The following is a 19,276-nucleotide window of genomic DNA, read 5'->3' on the forward strand; positions in this document are numbered from 1 at the left end:
AAGTAGTTTATAAAGATTATTTCATTCAGTAAGTTGAATTAAGGTGAAAACAATGTCCTCAGAATTCTTTTTCAGAGGTCTGGTAGGTGTGATAAACACTATCACCCAGAGGTCCCTGTTTAAAGGGAACTAATGATTGGCCAAACAGGAGAATATCAAAAATATCCTCCTTGAATAAGTAAGGACTGAACTAAAAGTAGTGGGAAAGGATATGGAATGAGGAAGAGGAGAAATACATTTTAGAGAGAAGTCGTCACATATATGAATGCCCTGTTGATGGAAGGCATAACATCTTCCACAGGTTTTAAAATGCCCATATGGCTGGTGTGCAGAGAGCTGCTAGACTTTTGGCATTAATGTGCCAGCAGAGACCAAAAAATGTGACACTTTCTGAACAATGTAAAAGACACAGTCTCTCTCCAAAGAGTAGGATCAGTGACGGAAGTTTGTAGGACAAGCTGTTGTAGGGAATGGAGAGAACTAGATGAGGCTGACAGAGATGTAAGTAAGATAAAAGGGACAGGGCTGGGAGTTAGGTTGGACATATGGAAACAAGAGGGTCATCATCAGGCTTAAGTCCTTTCTTCCCATAAAAAGGACACGGACGTTACCTTCTCCTACCACTTTGTCTTATTATTTTCAGTAAGCACAGACCTCCACTTCAAGTGCATTGTGGCTCCTGTAATGAAATATTTGCCTATAGGGTCCTGGAAGCTATGCTTATGGCTCTTTTGTAAGGTAATCAGCCTGTTGGCACAAAACTCACCCTAAGCTATGCTAGTTTCATACATACCACATGGTCTTGTTCTCTCATAAATGACCTGACGAAGGGGATAAAGTATCTCCTGCACCATATGGATCTTCACTGAAAGCTCATATGAGGAAGCCATGAGGATTCCATGAGGAAGTCTCCAGTCCTGTAGGCTCCAGCTGAGCTGTGTGAACCTGATTGGTTTCTGCCCTGCTAAGTCACATGAGTGGGAGTGGCAAACCAAACCTAAAACTGTTGCTGGTGGTCAGTCAGAAGGCGTATCACAATGACAGCATGGAGACGCTGCTGATTCTCAGAACCCAGACTTATTACAGACAAGAACTGTGAAGCATATAAAAATCAAAATAAAAATTTTTTTTAAAAAGGAAGCTTTCAGTAGATATTAGTCACGATACTTTTTTTTTAAATGTTTAAAAATATTAAATGTTTTCAATTAAATCATGATCCTCCTCAAAACTCTTCAATGATTGAACTCTATTCCCTACATCGACGTTACCTGTGTGAATGTGACCTTGTTTGGAAATATCTTGGCAGACATAATCATGTTAAGATAAGGCAATGCTGGGAATAGGTGGGCTCTACACCCAATGACCAGAGTCCTTAAAGGAGAGGAGAGGACACACCACATACAGGGAAAAAAGCTGTGTGGGAATGGCAGCAGAGACTGCAGCAGTGCAGCAAGAAGGCAAAGAATGCAAGGCTTGCTGGAGACCATGAGAAGCCAGGAGAGAAACGTGGAACAGATTCTCTCTCCGTACCTACAGAGGAAACTAATTCTGCCAACACCTTGACTTTGGACTTCTGGCCTCCCGAACTGTGGGAGAATACACTCCTGTGGTTCTAATCCATAATTTGTTATAAAGCCTTAGGAAAATAACAAACGTCTGATAATGAAAGAACTGAGGTTTATAATAAACTATAACCTTCCCTTTGCTCTAAAAAGAGAGAAGAGAAGCATGATGAATGCTGTATGGAGATCAATGTAGGTCTAGAAATATGCTCACTTCTCCCATCATCCATGAAGTGAACCGGGTGAAAAATAAAGCTGAAAGTGGGCTGGTCAATGTGATCTAGCCAACGATACAGGTACTGAAAATTGTCCAAAGGCCACATGCTGTCAGCTCCTGGCTGCAGTGACTGTCGTCAGATTAGGCTTTATTGACTGGCAAGAGCACGGTTTTATACAACATGGTAGTATTGTAATACCTACTTATAAATGAAGCTATAAGCCAATCACAGGTGTGGGGTTCTCGATTATCCTTCATTCTGTTCAGTATCCAACCAATGCTGAGAAACATCTGAAGTCTACAGGGGAGTGGACCACGTATTCTACTATGAGGTTATAAACCCCGTATGTTCACCGTGGGCCTATAAGAAGTTGATGTTAAAGCAACCGTCATCACATTGGCCCCAGAAGGAGGAAGGTACAAAGGAGCCAGAGCCCCCACACAGGGTCAGTGACCCCATCAATGCCCAAGAGTCCGGCAGTGATCAGGAAAGTAAGAAGAGAATTCAAGTAGTATCTGCCTGATGGAGTCCCAGGTCAACTGGCTGCCACAAGTATCAGATAACGGTATCCTACACTGGAGTCTTCTCCTAACATCTGGACTCTGATAATGCAACTCTCTGCCTCTCCCCAGGTCACACAGTAAAATGAAAGTACCTCCAGGAAGTGGTGTGGCAGGAAGGATGTTCTTAGAAGTTTCAGACAGCGTCCTAGAACACTTCTCATGGTTTCCTAAGCCAAAACTGCCTGTGGGGAAAGTCGGACCTGTTTTTTACATGGAGAGACCTGGGGAACTCAAATACTGCAATTCCCCCTTCCCATAACTCTATATTGAATAGAATTCCTGCTCTAGCAACTCCTTAGAATCCAGGACTAAGTTTGCACCTCCCCATCTCCAAGACCTCCATTCATGACCCTCTCTCCAAGACACCTAGCTCTCCGGTGAGTATGTTTTTAGAAAGTAGTGATTTTTAAAAAGTAATTAAAAAAAAAACTCATTTTATAACATAGGATCACTTTTATTAAATTGCTCCTGGTCTCATTGGTTCATCAGAAGATGCTAATTATTTGTCTGTTTACAATCTCTCCCCAACACAACTGTAAGCTCCTATATGTATTTAACATTTACTCCATGTTGAATGCATATTTTTTTTTTACACCAGCAGCTTTAGTTCCTATAAATCAATTGTTCAAGTTCATGCCACGTGTTGGGCCTTGTGTTGGACCCTGGGGGACATCAGTATCTGTGCAGAAATGGACCCTATTCAAGAGTAAAGCATAGACCCCAGGAAGACAGCAACAGAGACTTCTGGAAAGTAGAGGTACTGGAGGTACATGTGTCAGAAGGTATGTAACCAGCCCATCAATGTGAACATTGCTCCCAAGTGAGCTCAAGATGGGATGTCATCACTGTCAGTCATGACGCAAATTTCACAGCAAGACCACTGGATCTCTGGGCTCCTTCTGAGCAATAATCAGCTCCTGTTCATTAGCTCTGCATGAAGAAAAATAGTAAGGAACTGAGGTAACCATGCAACGGTGTATCTGCAGAGGAGGAATGCCAAGCCTCCTGTAAGCCAGAGGACAGGGACCTATGCGGGGATGTGCAGGGAGACCCCTGAGACTGACACTTGGAAGGACACAGGGTGAATGGGGGCCACAGAGGCAGGTGGCAGGCACATCACCCTACAGGCCAGCAGCTGAGACCTCTCGGGAAGGCCACAAACAGCCCTTCAGTTGCTTCTGGGCAGGGGGCAGGGAATGAGAGAATCAGCTTCGATACGAGCCCTGCCACGCTTGCCCCCCAAACTCCATTCTGTCTGGTGCTCCGCTCTAGGAGCCTAGGTTTTCGAACGTTTAGAACACAGGGACCTCTTCTACCGGCTTTTCTTCAAGCAGAAGAGCTGGGCAGAACAAAAGATAACTTTCTGTTCATTTTTGAGAAAGAGGAAGAGAGCGTGACAGAGGGAAAGGACTCCAGTTCCCTCCCTTGAGGTAGATAATTCAAAATACACAATAGGAGGGAATGAGGGCGGCGCATGCAACCTGGAGAAAGAAGGACCCCTCCAGCAAAGAAACAACGCTCCCACCTCTTGGGCGCTCCTTTTTCTCCAGGCCGTCCATCTCCAGAATCAGGACTCTGCACTCACAACAGAAAGTCCACAAACTGGTTCTTCTTCCCTTCAGACTGAGACTGGGTCACACACTGAACTCACATACCTTCACATGGTACCTTCCTTCTGGCGTCTCCCACTGCCTGCCCCCCCCCCCCATAACTTCCCCACGCACCTTGAAACCCCCTCAGAGAAGTCTTGGCTTCAGATTTAAGTGATGAAGAAAAGCCAGGTCAGGCGCGGTCAGCGTTTCCTCACCAAAAAGGCCGCTGGGTCAGCCTTTAGCCACTCCTCCTGAGCCGCTGGTGGGGAAATGAAAGTGAAATCCTCAGCGCTGAAAGGAAAATGAAAGGGGAAGGAGCTTCTGGAAGGCGTTGGGCAAAGCCAGAGGACAGATTTGGTTGTCCTACCTGGGTTATGCTACTGCCATCTAGTGGGTAGACGCCAGGGGGACAGCTAACCACTCTGCAGGACACCTCCCACAGCGAAGGATGAGCTGGTCCAACATGTCCTTGGTGCTGGGTGCTGAGGTGGAGAGGCTGTTTTAATCCTCTCTGCTTCCCAAGCCAGCTAGGTCTCCTCCCATTTTATGGTTGTTCACAGGCTGTCAGTTCAGCCTACCAATTTTAAATTATCCCCTCAGGTCCCCCCTTCCATTTGTCCCCAAAGAGCCCACCACCGCCCCCTAGGAAATAGCCAGGAGTAGGGCAGACCAGGGAAGGAGGTTGTTGGAAGAACTGGCTACAAAGGACCAAGACAACTTTTTGGAGTATCCTTTTCTAATTCCTATTCGTGCAGTAGTCACACAGATGCAAAACTTTGGCTTTTTAAGCTTTTGGCTTTTTTAAAGCTTTTGGCTTTTTAAATTCTGGTTAATTAAAATACAGTATGTAAGGACCTATTTAGCAAGAGGCGTTCATTAAAGTTAAACTGTCCCTGCTTCCCTTCCCCCAGGGGATTCACTTTAAAACAAATCCCCGAAACCAGCTTCAGGTAACAAAGCCCAGACACAAGGGTGGGTCAGGCCAGGTGGAGGGTTGCATACTGTCTCCCGAGCTACCAAGGAGTAGGGGCCCCCACCCTTTGGGAACCCTTTTTGGCGCCAATCCTAATCAAGGTGTAATAGGTTGGGTCAGATGTCTACTAGGGTAAATTGTAACTCAATTGGTCACCTAGCATCACTATGGAGTTTCCTGTGTGTGTTACAATCTCATTGGTCAGCTGTGCGTGGCCAGACCCGACCACATGGCCTTTGTCCTTAAAAGCTAGGACTGTGAAACAGAGAAGGGTCTCCCTCTCTTGTAAGAGGTGCGTCCCCGAATGTTCAGTTAAATTCTTTTTTTTTTTTTAAGATTTTTTTCTTTATTTATCTGACAGAGATCACAAGTAGGCAGAGAGGCAGGCAGAGAGAGAGGAGGAAGCAGGCTACCTGCAGAGCAGAAAGCCCGATGTGGGGCTTGATCCCAGGACCCTGGGATCATGACCCGAGCCGAAGGCAGAGGCTTAACCCACTGAGCCACCCAGGTGCCCCAATGTTCAGTTAAATTCTTGATGTTTGGTGCGAAATAAAGCTTTGCTTGACCTTCACTTTGTAGTAGTCTCGCTCCTTTAATCACGGACCCATTATTGGGGCATAACAAGTATACTATAATTAGTCTCGGGTGTACAATACAGTGATTCAACACTGCCATACATCACCCAGTGCTCAATCACAAGTGCACTCCTTTTAAGATTTTATTTGAGAGAAAGAGAAAATGGAGAGAAAGCATACGAGGAGGCTCTCTTGCTGAGCAGGGAGCCTGATGCCAGGACTCCATCCTGGCACTCCAGGATCATATCCTGAGCTGAAGGCAGTTGCTAAACCAACTGAGCCACGCAGGTGCCCCACAAGTGCACTCCTTAATCCCCAGCACCTGTTTTACCTGTCCCCTTACCCTCCTCCCCTCTGGTAACCATCAGTTTGCCCTCCATAGTTAAGAGTCTGTTTCTCGGTTTCTCTCTCGCTTTGCCGCTTCCAGTCGGTGAACGGGAGAAGAATGAGGCACAAACAAGTCAGCTGCAAGAGAAAGGGAGCAGCGGACACAGTAGAAAAGACTGGGGCCACGAGCAAGGCTCAGTCTCACTTTTATTAGATAGAATGAATAACCAACAGCAGAGTCAATGAAGGTCAAACATTAGTTCCAGGTCTTGTGGACAAACAAAAAGGAGTGTAAAGTTTATAGCTGAACAAGAACATTCAAAGGATTCATCTAACTAACAACAGGTGCTTTTGGGAGGAGAAGGGGGAGATAACGGAAAAGGGAAGCAGGCGGAGGTCCGCCTGAGGACCGGAGGACGTTCCCAGCTGCTCAGCTTCAAGGTCGTAAATATTTCGTCCTCTCCCCCCAAAGACCTGTTGCCAGTACGTGTTTTTCTTAAAGCTCTATCTAAATGTCCTTGGTAACTAGGAAAATCGTCCAGGGGTTATATTTTAAGTAATACATTGTTCTGAGGGGCAGTTGCATCTCTTTGCTTTTTTTCTTTGCTCATTTGTTTTCCTTCTTAAATTCCACATGAGTGAAAGCAGATGGCATTTGTCCCTCTCACTGACTGACTGTGCTTAGCATTATAGTCTCTAGCTGAACCCACATCATTGCAAATGGCAAGATTTTATTATTTTTACGGCTGAATAATATTCCATTGTAGATATATATTACCTCTTCTTTATCCATTCATCATTTGATGGGTACTTGAGCTGCTTTCATAATTTGGCTATTGTAAATAATGTCTCTGTAAATAAGGGAGTGCGTATATCCCTTTGAATTAGCATTTTTGTATTCTTTGGGTAAATTCCCAATAATGTGGTTCCTTGATCATAGGGTAGCTATATTTTTAACTTTTTGCGGAAACTCAATTCCATTTCCCAGAGTGGCTGCACCAGTTTGCATTCCCAACAACTATGCATGGGTGTTCCTTTTTCTCCACATCTCACCAACACCTGTTGTTTCTTGTTGATTTTTGGCAGTCTGACAGGTATGAGGTGATACCTCATTGTAGTTGTGATTTGCATTTCCTTGACAGTAAGTGATGATGGACATCTTTTCATGTGTCTTTTGGCCATTTGTAGGTCTTCTTTGGAGAAAAATCCATTCATGCCTCCTGCCCATTTTTTAGTTAGGTACCTGGTTTTTTGGGGTGTTGAGTTTTATAAGTTCTTTACAGATTTTGGATAGTAACCCTTTGTCAGATATGTCATTTGCAAGTATCTTCTCCCATTCCCTAGATTGTTTTTTAGTTTTGTTGATGTTTCTTTCACTGTGCCTTTTATTTTGATATAGTCAAAATATCTTTCACTGTGCCTTTTATTTTGATATAGTCTCTCCAAGTGAATTATGCTTTTGGGGGCCTGGGAAAGAAAGGACTGCTTTGAAATTGAGATAAGCTTTGACACCACACTTGATGGGACATCATTTTGAACAGAGGTGTTCCTGTTAGGAGTCGCCACCTTTTCTGGGTGCAGGATGATCCCAGCACACATTGTGCCTCCATGCAGAGCACATGAGGAGAATAAATTGATGGATGATATGTTGTACTCAGCGAGGAAATCCTAGTTTCCTGGGCTCCTGGAGAGCAGGTTACATAAAAAGCACCACCTCTGGAATTGCTTTCCAAGGTACCATTGTTCTTTCTGCTCTACTTCATCACCTGGCTCACTCTTGGGGCCCAAGGGCAGAAAGACAATTAAAAAAAATGCTTCAAAATTTTTACAACTTTCCCATTAAAAATTTCTGTATCTATTCTATTTAGACATATGCGTTGGCCACTTTTAAGGAGTCAATAATTGCCCATTTAGGCTTGCTTATCCTTAATTCAATATTGGTAATTTACATCATTCAGATAACAAGTCATTAGACAGCTTTGTTAGGTTAGGTGTGTAAATCACTAGTTCGGGGTGTGTAAATTACCTCAGCACTGTCCATCACTTCTGTGTGAGTAACATCCGATTCTCATCACTAATGTTATTCACTTTTTTTTTCCATTTTTCTTATACCTGATTTTTTTATGAATTCAGTGGGCTTGCAACCATGCAATGACTTTGCCATCGTTTTATTATTTCCTTAACATCCATCTACCAACATGTAATATATTAAACATAGAAGAAAATAGCATTTATGAAAACTCCTCTTAGGATATCAAGAGTTTCTCTGGCATGTCACTGTCAGTTGAGCTATGCTTCCAGGAGACGAGAATGGCCTGAAAGGAAGGACAAGCAAGTTTGGTATATGTGAGGAACGGACTGCAAGCTGACAGGGTCCTTGCAGTCAAGGGAGTTTTGCCAAGGGCTAGCTCAGCAAATGCCTGCAGGTAACTCACTATTTGCTTTGGCTTACATAAGTGCTCTGGGTCAGGCTGACAGGGTCCTTGAGTCTCTCTGTAAATATGCTCAAATAAACTCTTTTGTTTTGAAGCAAGGCAGCTGTGTGGAACTTGTGGTCGTCTGACCTCAAGTTCCTTGATAAACATTCTTGTTATTGCATGTTGGGACTCCACTGGGTTACCAGCTCATGGAGACCTCCTGATCCCAGCTTCCTAACTTGTCTTTCTTAATTCCCAACCCATCTCTCTCCATCTTCCCTTGGACCTCTCATGCTGGTGACAAGTGGCGCCTCAACAGGGACCCACAAAGGAGAAGACGCCTTTAAAGTGAAAGTGAAGAGGTTAAGGAACTCCCATGCACGCGCAGTAGGTTCTTATTGTGGGGAGACGTTTAGTTAGGAGTAATAAATTATGGGACAGTTAGGCTCCAAGATGAGAGAGCTTTTAGTTCAAATGTTGAAATCTATGCGTAAGGTTCAAGGCTGTCGGGTTCACACTCCGCAGCTGGAACATTTTTCACAACATGTCCAGGATGTTTGTCCCTAGTTTCCAGAGGAGGACACAGTTAATTCGGCTACTTGGGAAAAGGCTGGGCATTGTTTTTGCGAGCTCATTATACCGTTCACGGCCCCTTGCGCGTGCCAGTAGACACCTTCCCCTTGTGGAGGCTGGTCCGTGAGTGTCTTGATCCGAAGCATGGAAAGCACAATGGGCCTATGGATACACAGGTCAAGACTTATGCAAAGGCTCAAATGGAGCCCTCTGCTCCTCTGGAGCCAATGCTAAAGGATGAGCCTCTGCCAGAGGAATACCAAAGAGAATTAGAGGATGGAAGTGAAAGACCCGCGGATCCCCTTACCCAAGAATTCAACACTGCCACAGGATGCAAACAGCAAGAGGTTCTTTATTGTAGCACAGGCGCCTGCGGGTGGTCAGCAGCTCCTGCTAGCTGAGCACACCAGGCTGGGGTGGTGCAGGATTTTTATAGACAGGTACATACAAGTCCCGGATGGGACGGGGCCGATTGGCTGACAATTTGAACATTTGAAAAAAGGCATACTTGGTTTTAGTGGATTGGCTTTGGAAGACCCCCGCGCGCGAAGAGAAAGGCGGGAAGGGGAAACAAAGAGGGGAAGTTTGACCTTATTACTCAGCAGAAAGACATCCTGTCTATGTGACTATGCAGCCCCCTGTCTACGTGACCTACATGACCATGCAGCCCCCTTGCCTGTGACCATGCCTCGGCTATTAAGAGAAGGTATCTTGTTCAAACAGGAGACAAGTGTCATGCCCTAAAAGCCAAGCGGTTACAGAAAGGCAAAAGAGCAGTTACATTGAATTCAACCCTGGGGGAAGGGTCTTTTCATTGCAAGGTACTCTTACACAACAAAAGAGCAGTTAATTAGTTAACGACAGGGGGGGGGGTCTTTCAGAAGGAAAGTATGAAAAGGGAAGGGAATTGCCTCCTCCCTCTGATACTGAGGAGGAGGATGAGGAGGACTTTGGTGAGCCTTTTGCTACCTTTTCTAAATTAGTTGTTACTGTTGCTCCCTCTACACCTTCCTGCCACCCTGGCACTGGCTTGCCCTTCACAGCCTCCTCCTCTGCTTCAAATACCATGGGCGGGAGCTTGTCTCAAAGCTCTGGTCGAGTCTCCTTCACCGTGGGCACTTTGCAGGCACAGGGATGTGGGGAGGAGACCACGGGCTTTAGCTGCTTCCCAGGAGCCTGTCCACACTCAAGGTCAGGTCATTCAAGAGCATCAACCACTACCTTCTAAGACTCTTAAAGAATTAAAGACCATTTGGTTCAGCACGGCCCTAGAGCTCTTTTTACTTTAACTTTGGTGAGTAGCTCTGCTACTGAGGCTATTCCTCCTAAGGATGGGTGATGCTTTGCTGTGCCTGCCTCTTCCCTGAGACTATTTGTTATGGAAATCAGATTGTTCCGAGAAGCTTCCCAGCAAGCTGAACAGAGTCGCCAACGTAATCCAACTTTTTTTTTTTTTGAAGATTTTTATTTATTTATTTGACAGAAATCACAAGTAGGCAGAGAGAGAGAGAAAGAGAGAGAGAGAAGGAAGAAGATTCACGCATACACCTTTCCTTACAACTGTACAGGTCGATCAGGCCATTCAGTCTCATGTTATTCATCATCAAAATGCTTCCACTCTTCACAAACAGTTCTCTCTCGCTGGAGAGGATGCTCATCAGATCATAAAGTCCTGCCCTGCTTGCCCTGACTTTCTCCCTGTCCCGTCATTTAGCATTGACCCTCGGGGTTTGTTAAGGTCACCTTTAGCAGATGGCTATTGCTGAAGTCCCATCTTTTGTTAAACAATCTTATGTCCATGTTATTACCATGTTATTACCATCTTATTTCCCGGTTGCTTTAGCCCAAATGGGAGAAGCAACTAAGCATGTAATTGCTCATTGCCTCTATGCCTTTTCTATTTTAGGTTTTTGGAAAATTATTAAGACTGATAAGGCCCCTGCCTATTCTAGTAAAGCCTTTTTGTCCTTCTGTGCTGCTTTTCAGGTCACATTACAAACAGGCATTCCCTACAACCCTCAGGGTCAAGTTATTGTGGAATGTGCTCGAGGTACATTAAAACACCAACTTCGGGGTGCCTGGGTGACTCAGTGGCTAAGCCACTGCCTTCAGCTCAGATCATGGTTTCAGGGTCCTGGAATCGAGCCTCACATCAGGCTCTCTGCTCTGTGGGGAGCCTGCTTCCTCCTCTCTCTCTGCCTGCCTCTCTGCCTACTTGTGATCTCTGTCTGTCAAATAAATAAATAAAATATTTAAAAAAAATAAAACGCCAACTTCAAAAAATTAAGAAGGGGGAATTACATCCCCAAACACCTGATAACATATTGAATCATGCTCTGTTTTAAATTTTCTCAATCTTGATGATCAGGGGCCTTCTGCAGCCGAACGATTATATGCTCCTTCTTACATGGAAAGTTCCCAAGTGTGCTGGAAAGATTTTTTTTTTTTTTAAACGTCGTCCTCAGACAAAGGGAAGATCGTATAAGAATCTCACACAAGGGTGCAGATCCTGGGTCTATTCCAGTGAGGAACTCAGGTTCCCAGGGTTGAGAAGCTTCTGATCGCCCTCTGGTGGTGGTTCTAGTTACTGCTGCTTGCTCAGTCCTGCAGACTGAAGGTTCCTTATGCCCTGAGTTTCTCCTGAATCCCCCCAAACTTTCATGGTGGACATGTTATCTCTAACTATGGCCCAGCGTCGTCCTAAGGCCCCAGAAATACCAGATGGCATTCCTGTCACATACACTTTCAGAAATAATGAGAAGGAGAAAGTCCTAAAACTGATTTTTGGGTGGTGAGAATCCACACTTGGTACCCACAGGAATTTTTTTTTTATTTTTTATTTTTTATTTATTTATTTATTTTTAATTCAGATCCCTTCTCTGGTCTTTCCCTGAAAATGGAACAACTGGAAGCAGCTCGCAGACTTCCTGTTGTTGTCAGCAGAGGGCGCCATTTCTAGGGCTGAGGGCTCTGTAGAAAAGAGCAGGACCCTTATCAGGCAGATCTTTTTGTTGGGGTTTGCTATTTCAAGTCTTTCTTTCTTTTTTTTTTTTTTTTTAAACTCTGTAACCACTTTCTCATCTCGAACTGAGGAATTGGGAATTTCAAAGAATGAATGACCTGATTGTCCCTGGAGAGTTTTTTTGTCAATAATTCAAGAGCCTGTGCTGCATTGTGGTGATAAGCTGACTGGTATGCAAGGGTCCAAAGGAAATAGATACAAGCTGATTGCTGTCAGTTTCCATGGATGAGTACTGGAGATAAAGGTGTGTGTCCATGTGCAGAGAGACTGGCTGTGTCTATTTGATATCCCCTCCCTCAGCAAAGGTCATCCACTGGGAGCAGCGGGACTGAAAAATTCCTGGCAGAAACAACTTGGTCAAGCAGCTCATTACTTCTATTTGTGTCAGTTCAGAAGTTGGTTAAGGGATAACCCGCAGTGAAAATGCCGGAAGACCTGGGGATATTACCAAGTATGGCGATACCATCTGACCTCTGTTGCTTGAGGCACAGAACAGGCCTCACCTCATTCCTGACCAGAAAGAGTAAGGCTCTTCAGGCGAAAGGCAATGCTGACCCACCCACCTACACGGCTGCTGACGGCACCCATCCCAGCACTCCGGAACCTTCTTCTGCCACTGTCAGTCAAAATGTGAGCAAGCAAGCTGAAAAATGAACACTTAGTTGGACAAAGAGAATAAGAGTTTCTAGTGAAAGAGAACTACTGAGAATTAGAGAAGAGTATCAGAGACTTGCAGTTTTAGTTCCAACAGGCAGAGAACATGAAAGTCATTACTTCCAATGTTATAGTAAGAAAAAAGATGAACAGAATGACTAAAATCAAAAACACAAAAAACAACCTGTTGGTGAGGACATGATGAAAAAGGAACACTAATGCACTGTTGGGAATGCAAACTGGTGCAGCCACTGTGAAAAACAGTATGGAGGTTCTTCAAAAGACTAAAAATAGAACTAACCTGAGGTGCCTGGGAGGCTCAGAGAATTGGGCTTCTGCCTTTGGCTCAGATCACAATTTCCAGTCCTAGGATGGAGCCCTATGTCTGGCTCTCGGCTCAGAGGGGAGTCTCTGCTGCTTCCTCTCCCTCTGCTTGTGCTCTGTCTCTGTATATCTCTCAGATGAATAAAATTTTTAAAAAAGCTTTAAAAAATAAAAACAAAAAATAAAAAGAGAACTAACTACTCTATGACCTGACAATTGCACTACTGGGTATTTACCCAAAGAAAATGAAAATACTAATTCAAAAAGATACATGCACCCAGTGTTTATTGCAGTACTTGTGGTGAACGGAGAACAGTGTCTAGACTTGTGCAATCACTATGTTCCACACCCAAACCTAATCTAATATTGTGTGTCAACTACACTCAAAAAAAAAAAAAAAAGTAAAGAAAAAAAAGTACAATAAAATGCATAGTTAAAAACAGAACACTCCCGGGGCGCCTGGGTGGCTCAGTGGGTTAAAGCCTCTGCCTTCAGCTCAGGTCATGATCCCAGAGTCCTGGGATCAAGCCCCGCATTGGGCTCTCTGCTCAGCAGGGAGCCTGCTTCCTCCTCTCTCTCTGACTGCCTCTCTGCCTACTTGTGATCTCTGTCTGTCAAATAAATAAATAAAATCTTAAAAAAAAAAAACAGAACACTCCAAATGTCTAATAAAATTTAAAGTGTTTAAAAAAAATATATGTGAACAACAATGAATGTAAGGCAATATACCAAAATGTTACCAGTGGTTTTCTCCTGACTAGGGATTTTCTCTATACATTTGCTGTTTTCCAGCTCTCTTACACTGAGTATTTGCACCTTATATTGAAAGATAATACTTAAAAAATAATTTATCTAAATGTATCTGGACTACATACTTAAACAGCAAATAGAATTCAGCCTTGAAGTTGTAAATATATAGTCATAATGCCGCACAAAAAGGGCTTAAAAAAATAGTGTTTTATAAAATACAGTAAAACCCTGCAGTAAAATACTACGCAGGCACAGTAATTGATTATATAAATGCATATGTATTAGAAACAAACAGTGTCAACAAGTACTGCCAGAGCAGAAAAGTAGTTATAGACCATATGCATAGTACAATCAGTATTTTATATATGTATCATATAATATTTTCCAGGTAGATAAAGGAGTAGATCAAGCTATAGATACAGATGGAGAAAAAAATACAGACACAGATGTAGATACAGATGCAGATAAAGATATGTACGTATACAGATATAGATCTATAACCATAGGGGACAAAATTTTAACAGTAAAATTGCTTAGGGGCTGTACGTTTATGGTGTTATGGCATGTTTGTCTCTTTTCATAATTTCTAATATTTTCTACAAGGGACATAGATTTTTAATTAAATGCATATTTTAAAAAGAAACATGGACAGCACACGATCTTTCTCTGAGAGGATGTACCAACTAGAGAGCACACTGGGAAGGAGCTGTGGTTGGAGAACGTGTCACAGAGGAGAGCAGGTGAGAACTGGGTGTAGAAGGAGGAACAGGCGTTTCCACAAGCTGATGGAGGTTATTCCAAGGCAGAGCAGGGACATGGAGAATGTGGCATGATCTGGAAATGGTGAGATCTTAATGGCCTGGTGTCTGATGGAGGTGACATGGGCAGTGTTTCAGTAAAGGACATCAGGAGACAGGTCACTAAAGGCCTTGAATGTCCCACCGAGGAGGGGATCACTGAAGAACATGGCCTGACATTGAGATTGGAGGACCCCTTCCTCATCATCCCACAAGACACATCACCCCTCAGAAACCACAGGAGGGACCAGTGTCCATTCCTTCAACCCTCAGAGGTTGTTCTGCCAAATACAAAACACACAATTCATTTACATTCTCTTATTACAGACATGCATGTGGACAGGATATAAATTATAATGTAATAGGAATAACTATAAAACATAGGAGTCACTGATTCTAAGAATATCATTAGCCAAAATGAAGGGCATTAAGGGGTATATGATTGTTTAGAGACATCACAAGACAAGACATCTCAGAGCTTGAGGAAGCTCACTGAGGAAGAGTTGAACCAAATCCCAGCCCAGAGCACAGCTCTCACTTCATCTATTTCTAAAGATCATGTTAGAGTCATTAAGGATATAAGACTTCTGCAAATCAAACATCCTGTCCCAGGGTCTTTGTGGGAGCAGGCTTGCTCCTTCCAACGGGAGTGCTGTGCTCAGGTTGTTTTGACGACAAGGGAGTAAGTCCTGCAACACCGTGGTGAACTTGCCCCACAGACAGAACTCACTGAGCCATTTCCGAGTATTTCAGCAGATCCTTCCCACCCTCCACTTCCAGAGACCACCTCACTGATGGCTGGAGAATCCAAAAACTCAGATTTTAAACTGAAGTGATTTCTGCTTTGGAAACAACACATGGACCACCTGCTCCTGGATTTGCTTGGTCTTGATCCCATAAATGATAGGATTCAGCACAGGTGGGGCAAGCATGCAAACATTAGCCAGCAAGATGTGCGTATGAGGAGGAATGTGGCGTCCAAACCTCTGAGTAAGGGTTGTAAAGATCCCAGGCCCATAAAAGAGGACAATGACACAGATGTGGGAGCCACATGTGTTGAGAGCTTTGTGGCGAGCATCTCGAGAAGGGATGCGGAAGACAGCATGGAGAATCAGCACATAGGAAACAAAAATTAACACAACATCTAAAACCACTGTTAACATTAGAATGGAAAATCCATACCAAATGTTCACACGAATGTCATTACAAGCATACTTGGCCAAACCAATGTGTTCACAATAGGTGTGTGGAATAATATTATTTTGACAGAAAGTCAATCTTTTCAGAAGAAATATTACAGGGAAAATTGTACCGTAACTTCTCAGACAGACAGTCACTCCAATTTTCCCAATCAGAGCAGGTGTAAGAATAGTGGTGTATCTCAGGGGGTAGCATATGGCAATGTAGCGGTCAAACGCCATCACCAACAAGATCCCTGACTCAGAAACAAAAGTGGAAGAAAAAAAGAATACCTGAGTGATGCAGCGATCCAGGGAGATCTCACCAGCACGGAACCAGAAGATGGCCAAGGCCTGAGGTATGGTGCATGTGGAGAGCATGAGGTCTGCTCCAGCCAGCATGCAGAGGAAGAGGTACATGGGTTCCTGGAGGCTGCGCCTTGTGAGGATCATGCCGATGAGCAGGCTGTTCCCAAGCAAGGTGATGACATAGGAAATGAAGAAGGGGATGGAAATCCACACGTGCTGGTCCTCTAGCCCGGGGACGCCCAGTAAGTGGAAGACCGTGTGGCTAACACCAGTGTGGTTTAAGGCAGCCATGCCTGGAGCAGATGGCCTGGGATCTTACTTTCTGTTTACAAAATACATATTCTTAAAAAAGATAGAGAGAGGTTTTATTTATTTATTTATTTGAGATAGAGAGAGAGAGAGTGAGTGAGCAAGAGCAGGGGGAGGGACAAAGGGAAGGGAAAAGCAGACTCAAGAGCAGGGAGCCTGACACAGGGCTCAATCTCCGGACCCTGAGATCATGACCTGAGCTGAAGGCAGATGCTTAACTGACTGAGCCACTCGGGCACCCTGAAAATACATATTCTTTTTAATATATTCTCAAGGGGAATTATTCTAATATTCTTTGTGAATAGTAGAGCTTTTGGCATATCTCACACTCTTCATCTTCTCGGAACATGCAGATAGAAAGTATGCAAAGATGAAGGACATGGTGTGTGCCTCAGTGAGTGACAGCCAATTATACTCACCTCCAACTAACCAAAGTCAGAAACATTACTGTATGTATTTCACTCTTTTTTTAAAGGTTTTATTTATTTATTTGATAGATAGAGATCACAAGTAGGCAGAAAGAGAGGAGGAAGCAGGCTCCCTGCTGAGCAGAGAACCCGAGGCGGGGCTCGATCCCAGGATGCTGGGATCATGACCTGAGCCGGAGGCAGAGGCTTTAACCCACGGAGTCACCCAGGCTCCCCTGTATTTCACTTTCAAACAGAGGATTATACATAAACAGGGAAACTCATTATGCATGACCAGGAAGAGTGTAAAAGACCCGTGAAATTGACTAATTTATCAGAAGGGAGGCAGCATAAGAAAAGGTGAATTTACAGATCCCTGCATGAATGTTCATGAAACATTTCCAGCCTAGGATGGCAGGTGCATAGGCAATGCTTGAGAGGCAGGGAGGGGAGCACAGGCAGTGAAGAGCCTTGATCATAACTTCATACTTAGACCTCATCCTTTATCCAGGGGGCGGCCATTATCTGTCTTGAAGAGTTATTAGACTAGTAATTGACTGAGAAACTGGATGCTACAAAGTAAGTTGTGTTCTAGGAACTGAATGTAATACAGTCAGAGAGGAATTAAACTAGTATTTACTAGTCATTGTTTTTCCAGGAACTATAGTATCCACATTGCATGTAGCATCATGTAGCAAGCAGACCTCTACACTAGGAAATGAATATTTTCATTGTGTCCATTTCACACCTAAAGAGAGACTCAGAGAATATGAATCACTTGCCAAATTTCACAACAGTAATTGATGGAATGGGTTTGAAATTTCTTGGACTTCATCACATACATTTTGATCACTTGGGAAGAGGATCATGAGGACTTTCAGAGGTAACAGTCAGGACTTCTGTGTCTCAATGTTCACACCCCGGGGAGCTAAGTGTAGAAATGACTGAAATTGGGGGACCAGTCAGCAGATAGTTCGACTTTTGATCTTGAGGTTGTAGGTTGAGCCCTGTATTGGGTATAAAGGACACTTAAAAATTTAAAAAGAATTAAAAAATAATAAGAAATGACAAAGTTGAGGGGGGGAAGGCATTATTTCTGCGGGAGGGTGTGCAATACTTGATATTTGGAAGATTCTTCTGCTAGAAACTAACACGTAATTTTACTATTTGCTTCCTAGCAGACTTTCCTTCATTCATTAGCGTAATCATTCAGGAAGCTTGTTTGGAGTGTGGGCTGTATTTCAGGCATCTGTCCTAACTGGGTGTATGGGTTGAGAGAGTGTTGGGTATGTACATAGACAGGATCAGTAAAATGTTTCAGGTGTGGCTCAGAGGGCAGCTCCTGAGAAGAGCGCCATATCTCATCCAGTTTTCTCCAGAATGAAGAAGAAATGGAGCCAATAATAAAGTACCTTCTTCTGAAGGTACTTTACCTAATTCTGAAGATATTAGATGAAGGGGTATCTTAAAATATCTAGCTCAGGGGCCAAGAAAAATCGTACACTTACTAACATTATTTCTTCCACTCCAGCTCCCTCTCTTCCTGCCTTGATTTTTTTCTTTCTGGGAAGGAAAATTGGCTCCTAGTTCTCACACCTGCAGAGATGCTCTGGCTCCTTTCCCAGAGTCGCCTCCGACGTCCAGCTTGGGGCAGGTGGCCAGCTTGCTGCCATTCTCAGGGTTCCTTGCACGGTTTTCCAGGAGTCTGTAGTCTAAGCAAATGCATTTTCTGTTTGCTCATCTCTAGTGTGTAATTATTAGGGCATCTGCCACCGACAGGATGGCTTCTCCTGATTTGCCACTTGTCAGGAGCTTCCATCCGGCCCATATACTCAGCTCCCCTCCCAGACCTCACTTTCTGCGTCTGCTAGAACCAATCAGATTTGCCCCTCAGGTCTTTACCATTTTGTCCACATGTATCAATAGCCTCCAAGAGTCCTGTCATCTCTGGTCTCTTGGGGACAGAACACCAGCCCAGTCCTTACCTTGATCCGGAAACCTCCCTACCCTCAGATGTCTAATTCACTCACCAGCCTTGGGCTGACTCTCCAGAGTAGGTGGCATAGCTCCATAATAAAATTCAGGTTGTGGGTCTGGAGTTGGGCTGTTTATCCACTTTTGTGGAATGGTGGAAGGAACACTTCCACTCGGGCTACAGGGACAGAACCAGTTTCCACCAGCCTCATCTTCTTCCCAAATAGGCTGGCTCTGTCAAACCATTTCCCATCTCCCCTCCTCTCCTCTTGAGAATCTTCTCTTCTGGAAAGCCTTTTCCACCTAATCTAGCCTTCCTAGAGGCCTATTTAATGAATGTTAACTCATTTTCAAAGGGAATATAAATATAAAAAATATGTACCAATGATTTCTATGTGTAAAGTTTTGTTCCTCATAAAGATTTAGGTTGAAGTTATATTCATCCCCTGGATTTTAATAAGTTGCAAATTTTAGAATCATGAATAATGATTTTTTTAAAGATTTTATTTATTAATTTGTCAGAGGGAGAGCACAAGCAGGGGGAGTGGCAGGCTATGGGAGAAGCAGGCTCCCCACTGAGCAAGGAGCCTGATGCAGGACTCAATCCCAGAACCCTGGGATCATGACCTGGGCCGAAGACAGATGCTTAACTGATTGAGCCCCCCAGGCATCCCTGTTGTCAAGCTTTTGACCATTTGTCACTGGTAATTTATCTAGTGTGGCTGGCCCCTCTGCAAAAATGGCTGACAGTA

General features: G+C 43.9%; 2 protein-coding genes across 2 annotated transcripts in view; both read right to left on the reverse strand.

Moving 5' to 3' along the window:
- LOC132023583 (E3 ubiquitin-protein ligase TRIM34-like) overlaps positions 1-4,248 on the reverse strand; it is a 19,465-nt gene extending 15,217 nt beyond the window's left edge. The window contains exon 1 of the mRNA XM_059409552.1: positions 4,068-4,248. The gene's annotated coding sequence lies outside the window, so the exon portion shown is untranslated. The remainder of the gene's footprint in view (positions 1-4,067) is intronic.
- A 10,914-nt stretch (positions 4,249-15,162) lies between these two features.
- On the reverse strand, positions 15,163-16,125 carry LOC132013759 (olfactory receptor 52B4-like). Its single transcript, XM_059394040.1, has one exon. It carries the CDS (start codon positions 16,123-16,125, stop codon positions 15,163-15,165), a length of 963 nt encoding a protein of 320 aa, XP_059250023.1.
- Between the last annotated feature and the right edge of the window lie 3,151 nt (positions 16,126-19,276).

The sequence above is a fragment of the Mustela nigripes genome, chromosome 1 (assembly GCF_022355385.1).
Source record: "Mustela nigripes isolate SB6536 chromosome 1, MUSNIG.SB6536, whole genome shotgun sequence".
NCBI classification, from domain to species: domain Eukaryota; kingdom Metazoa; phylum Chordata; class Mammalia; order Carnivora; family Mustelidae; genus Mustela; species Mustela nigripes.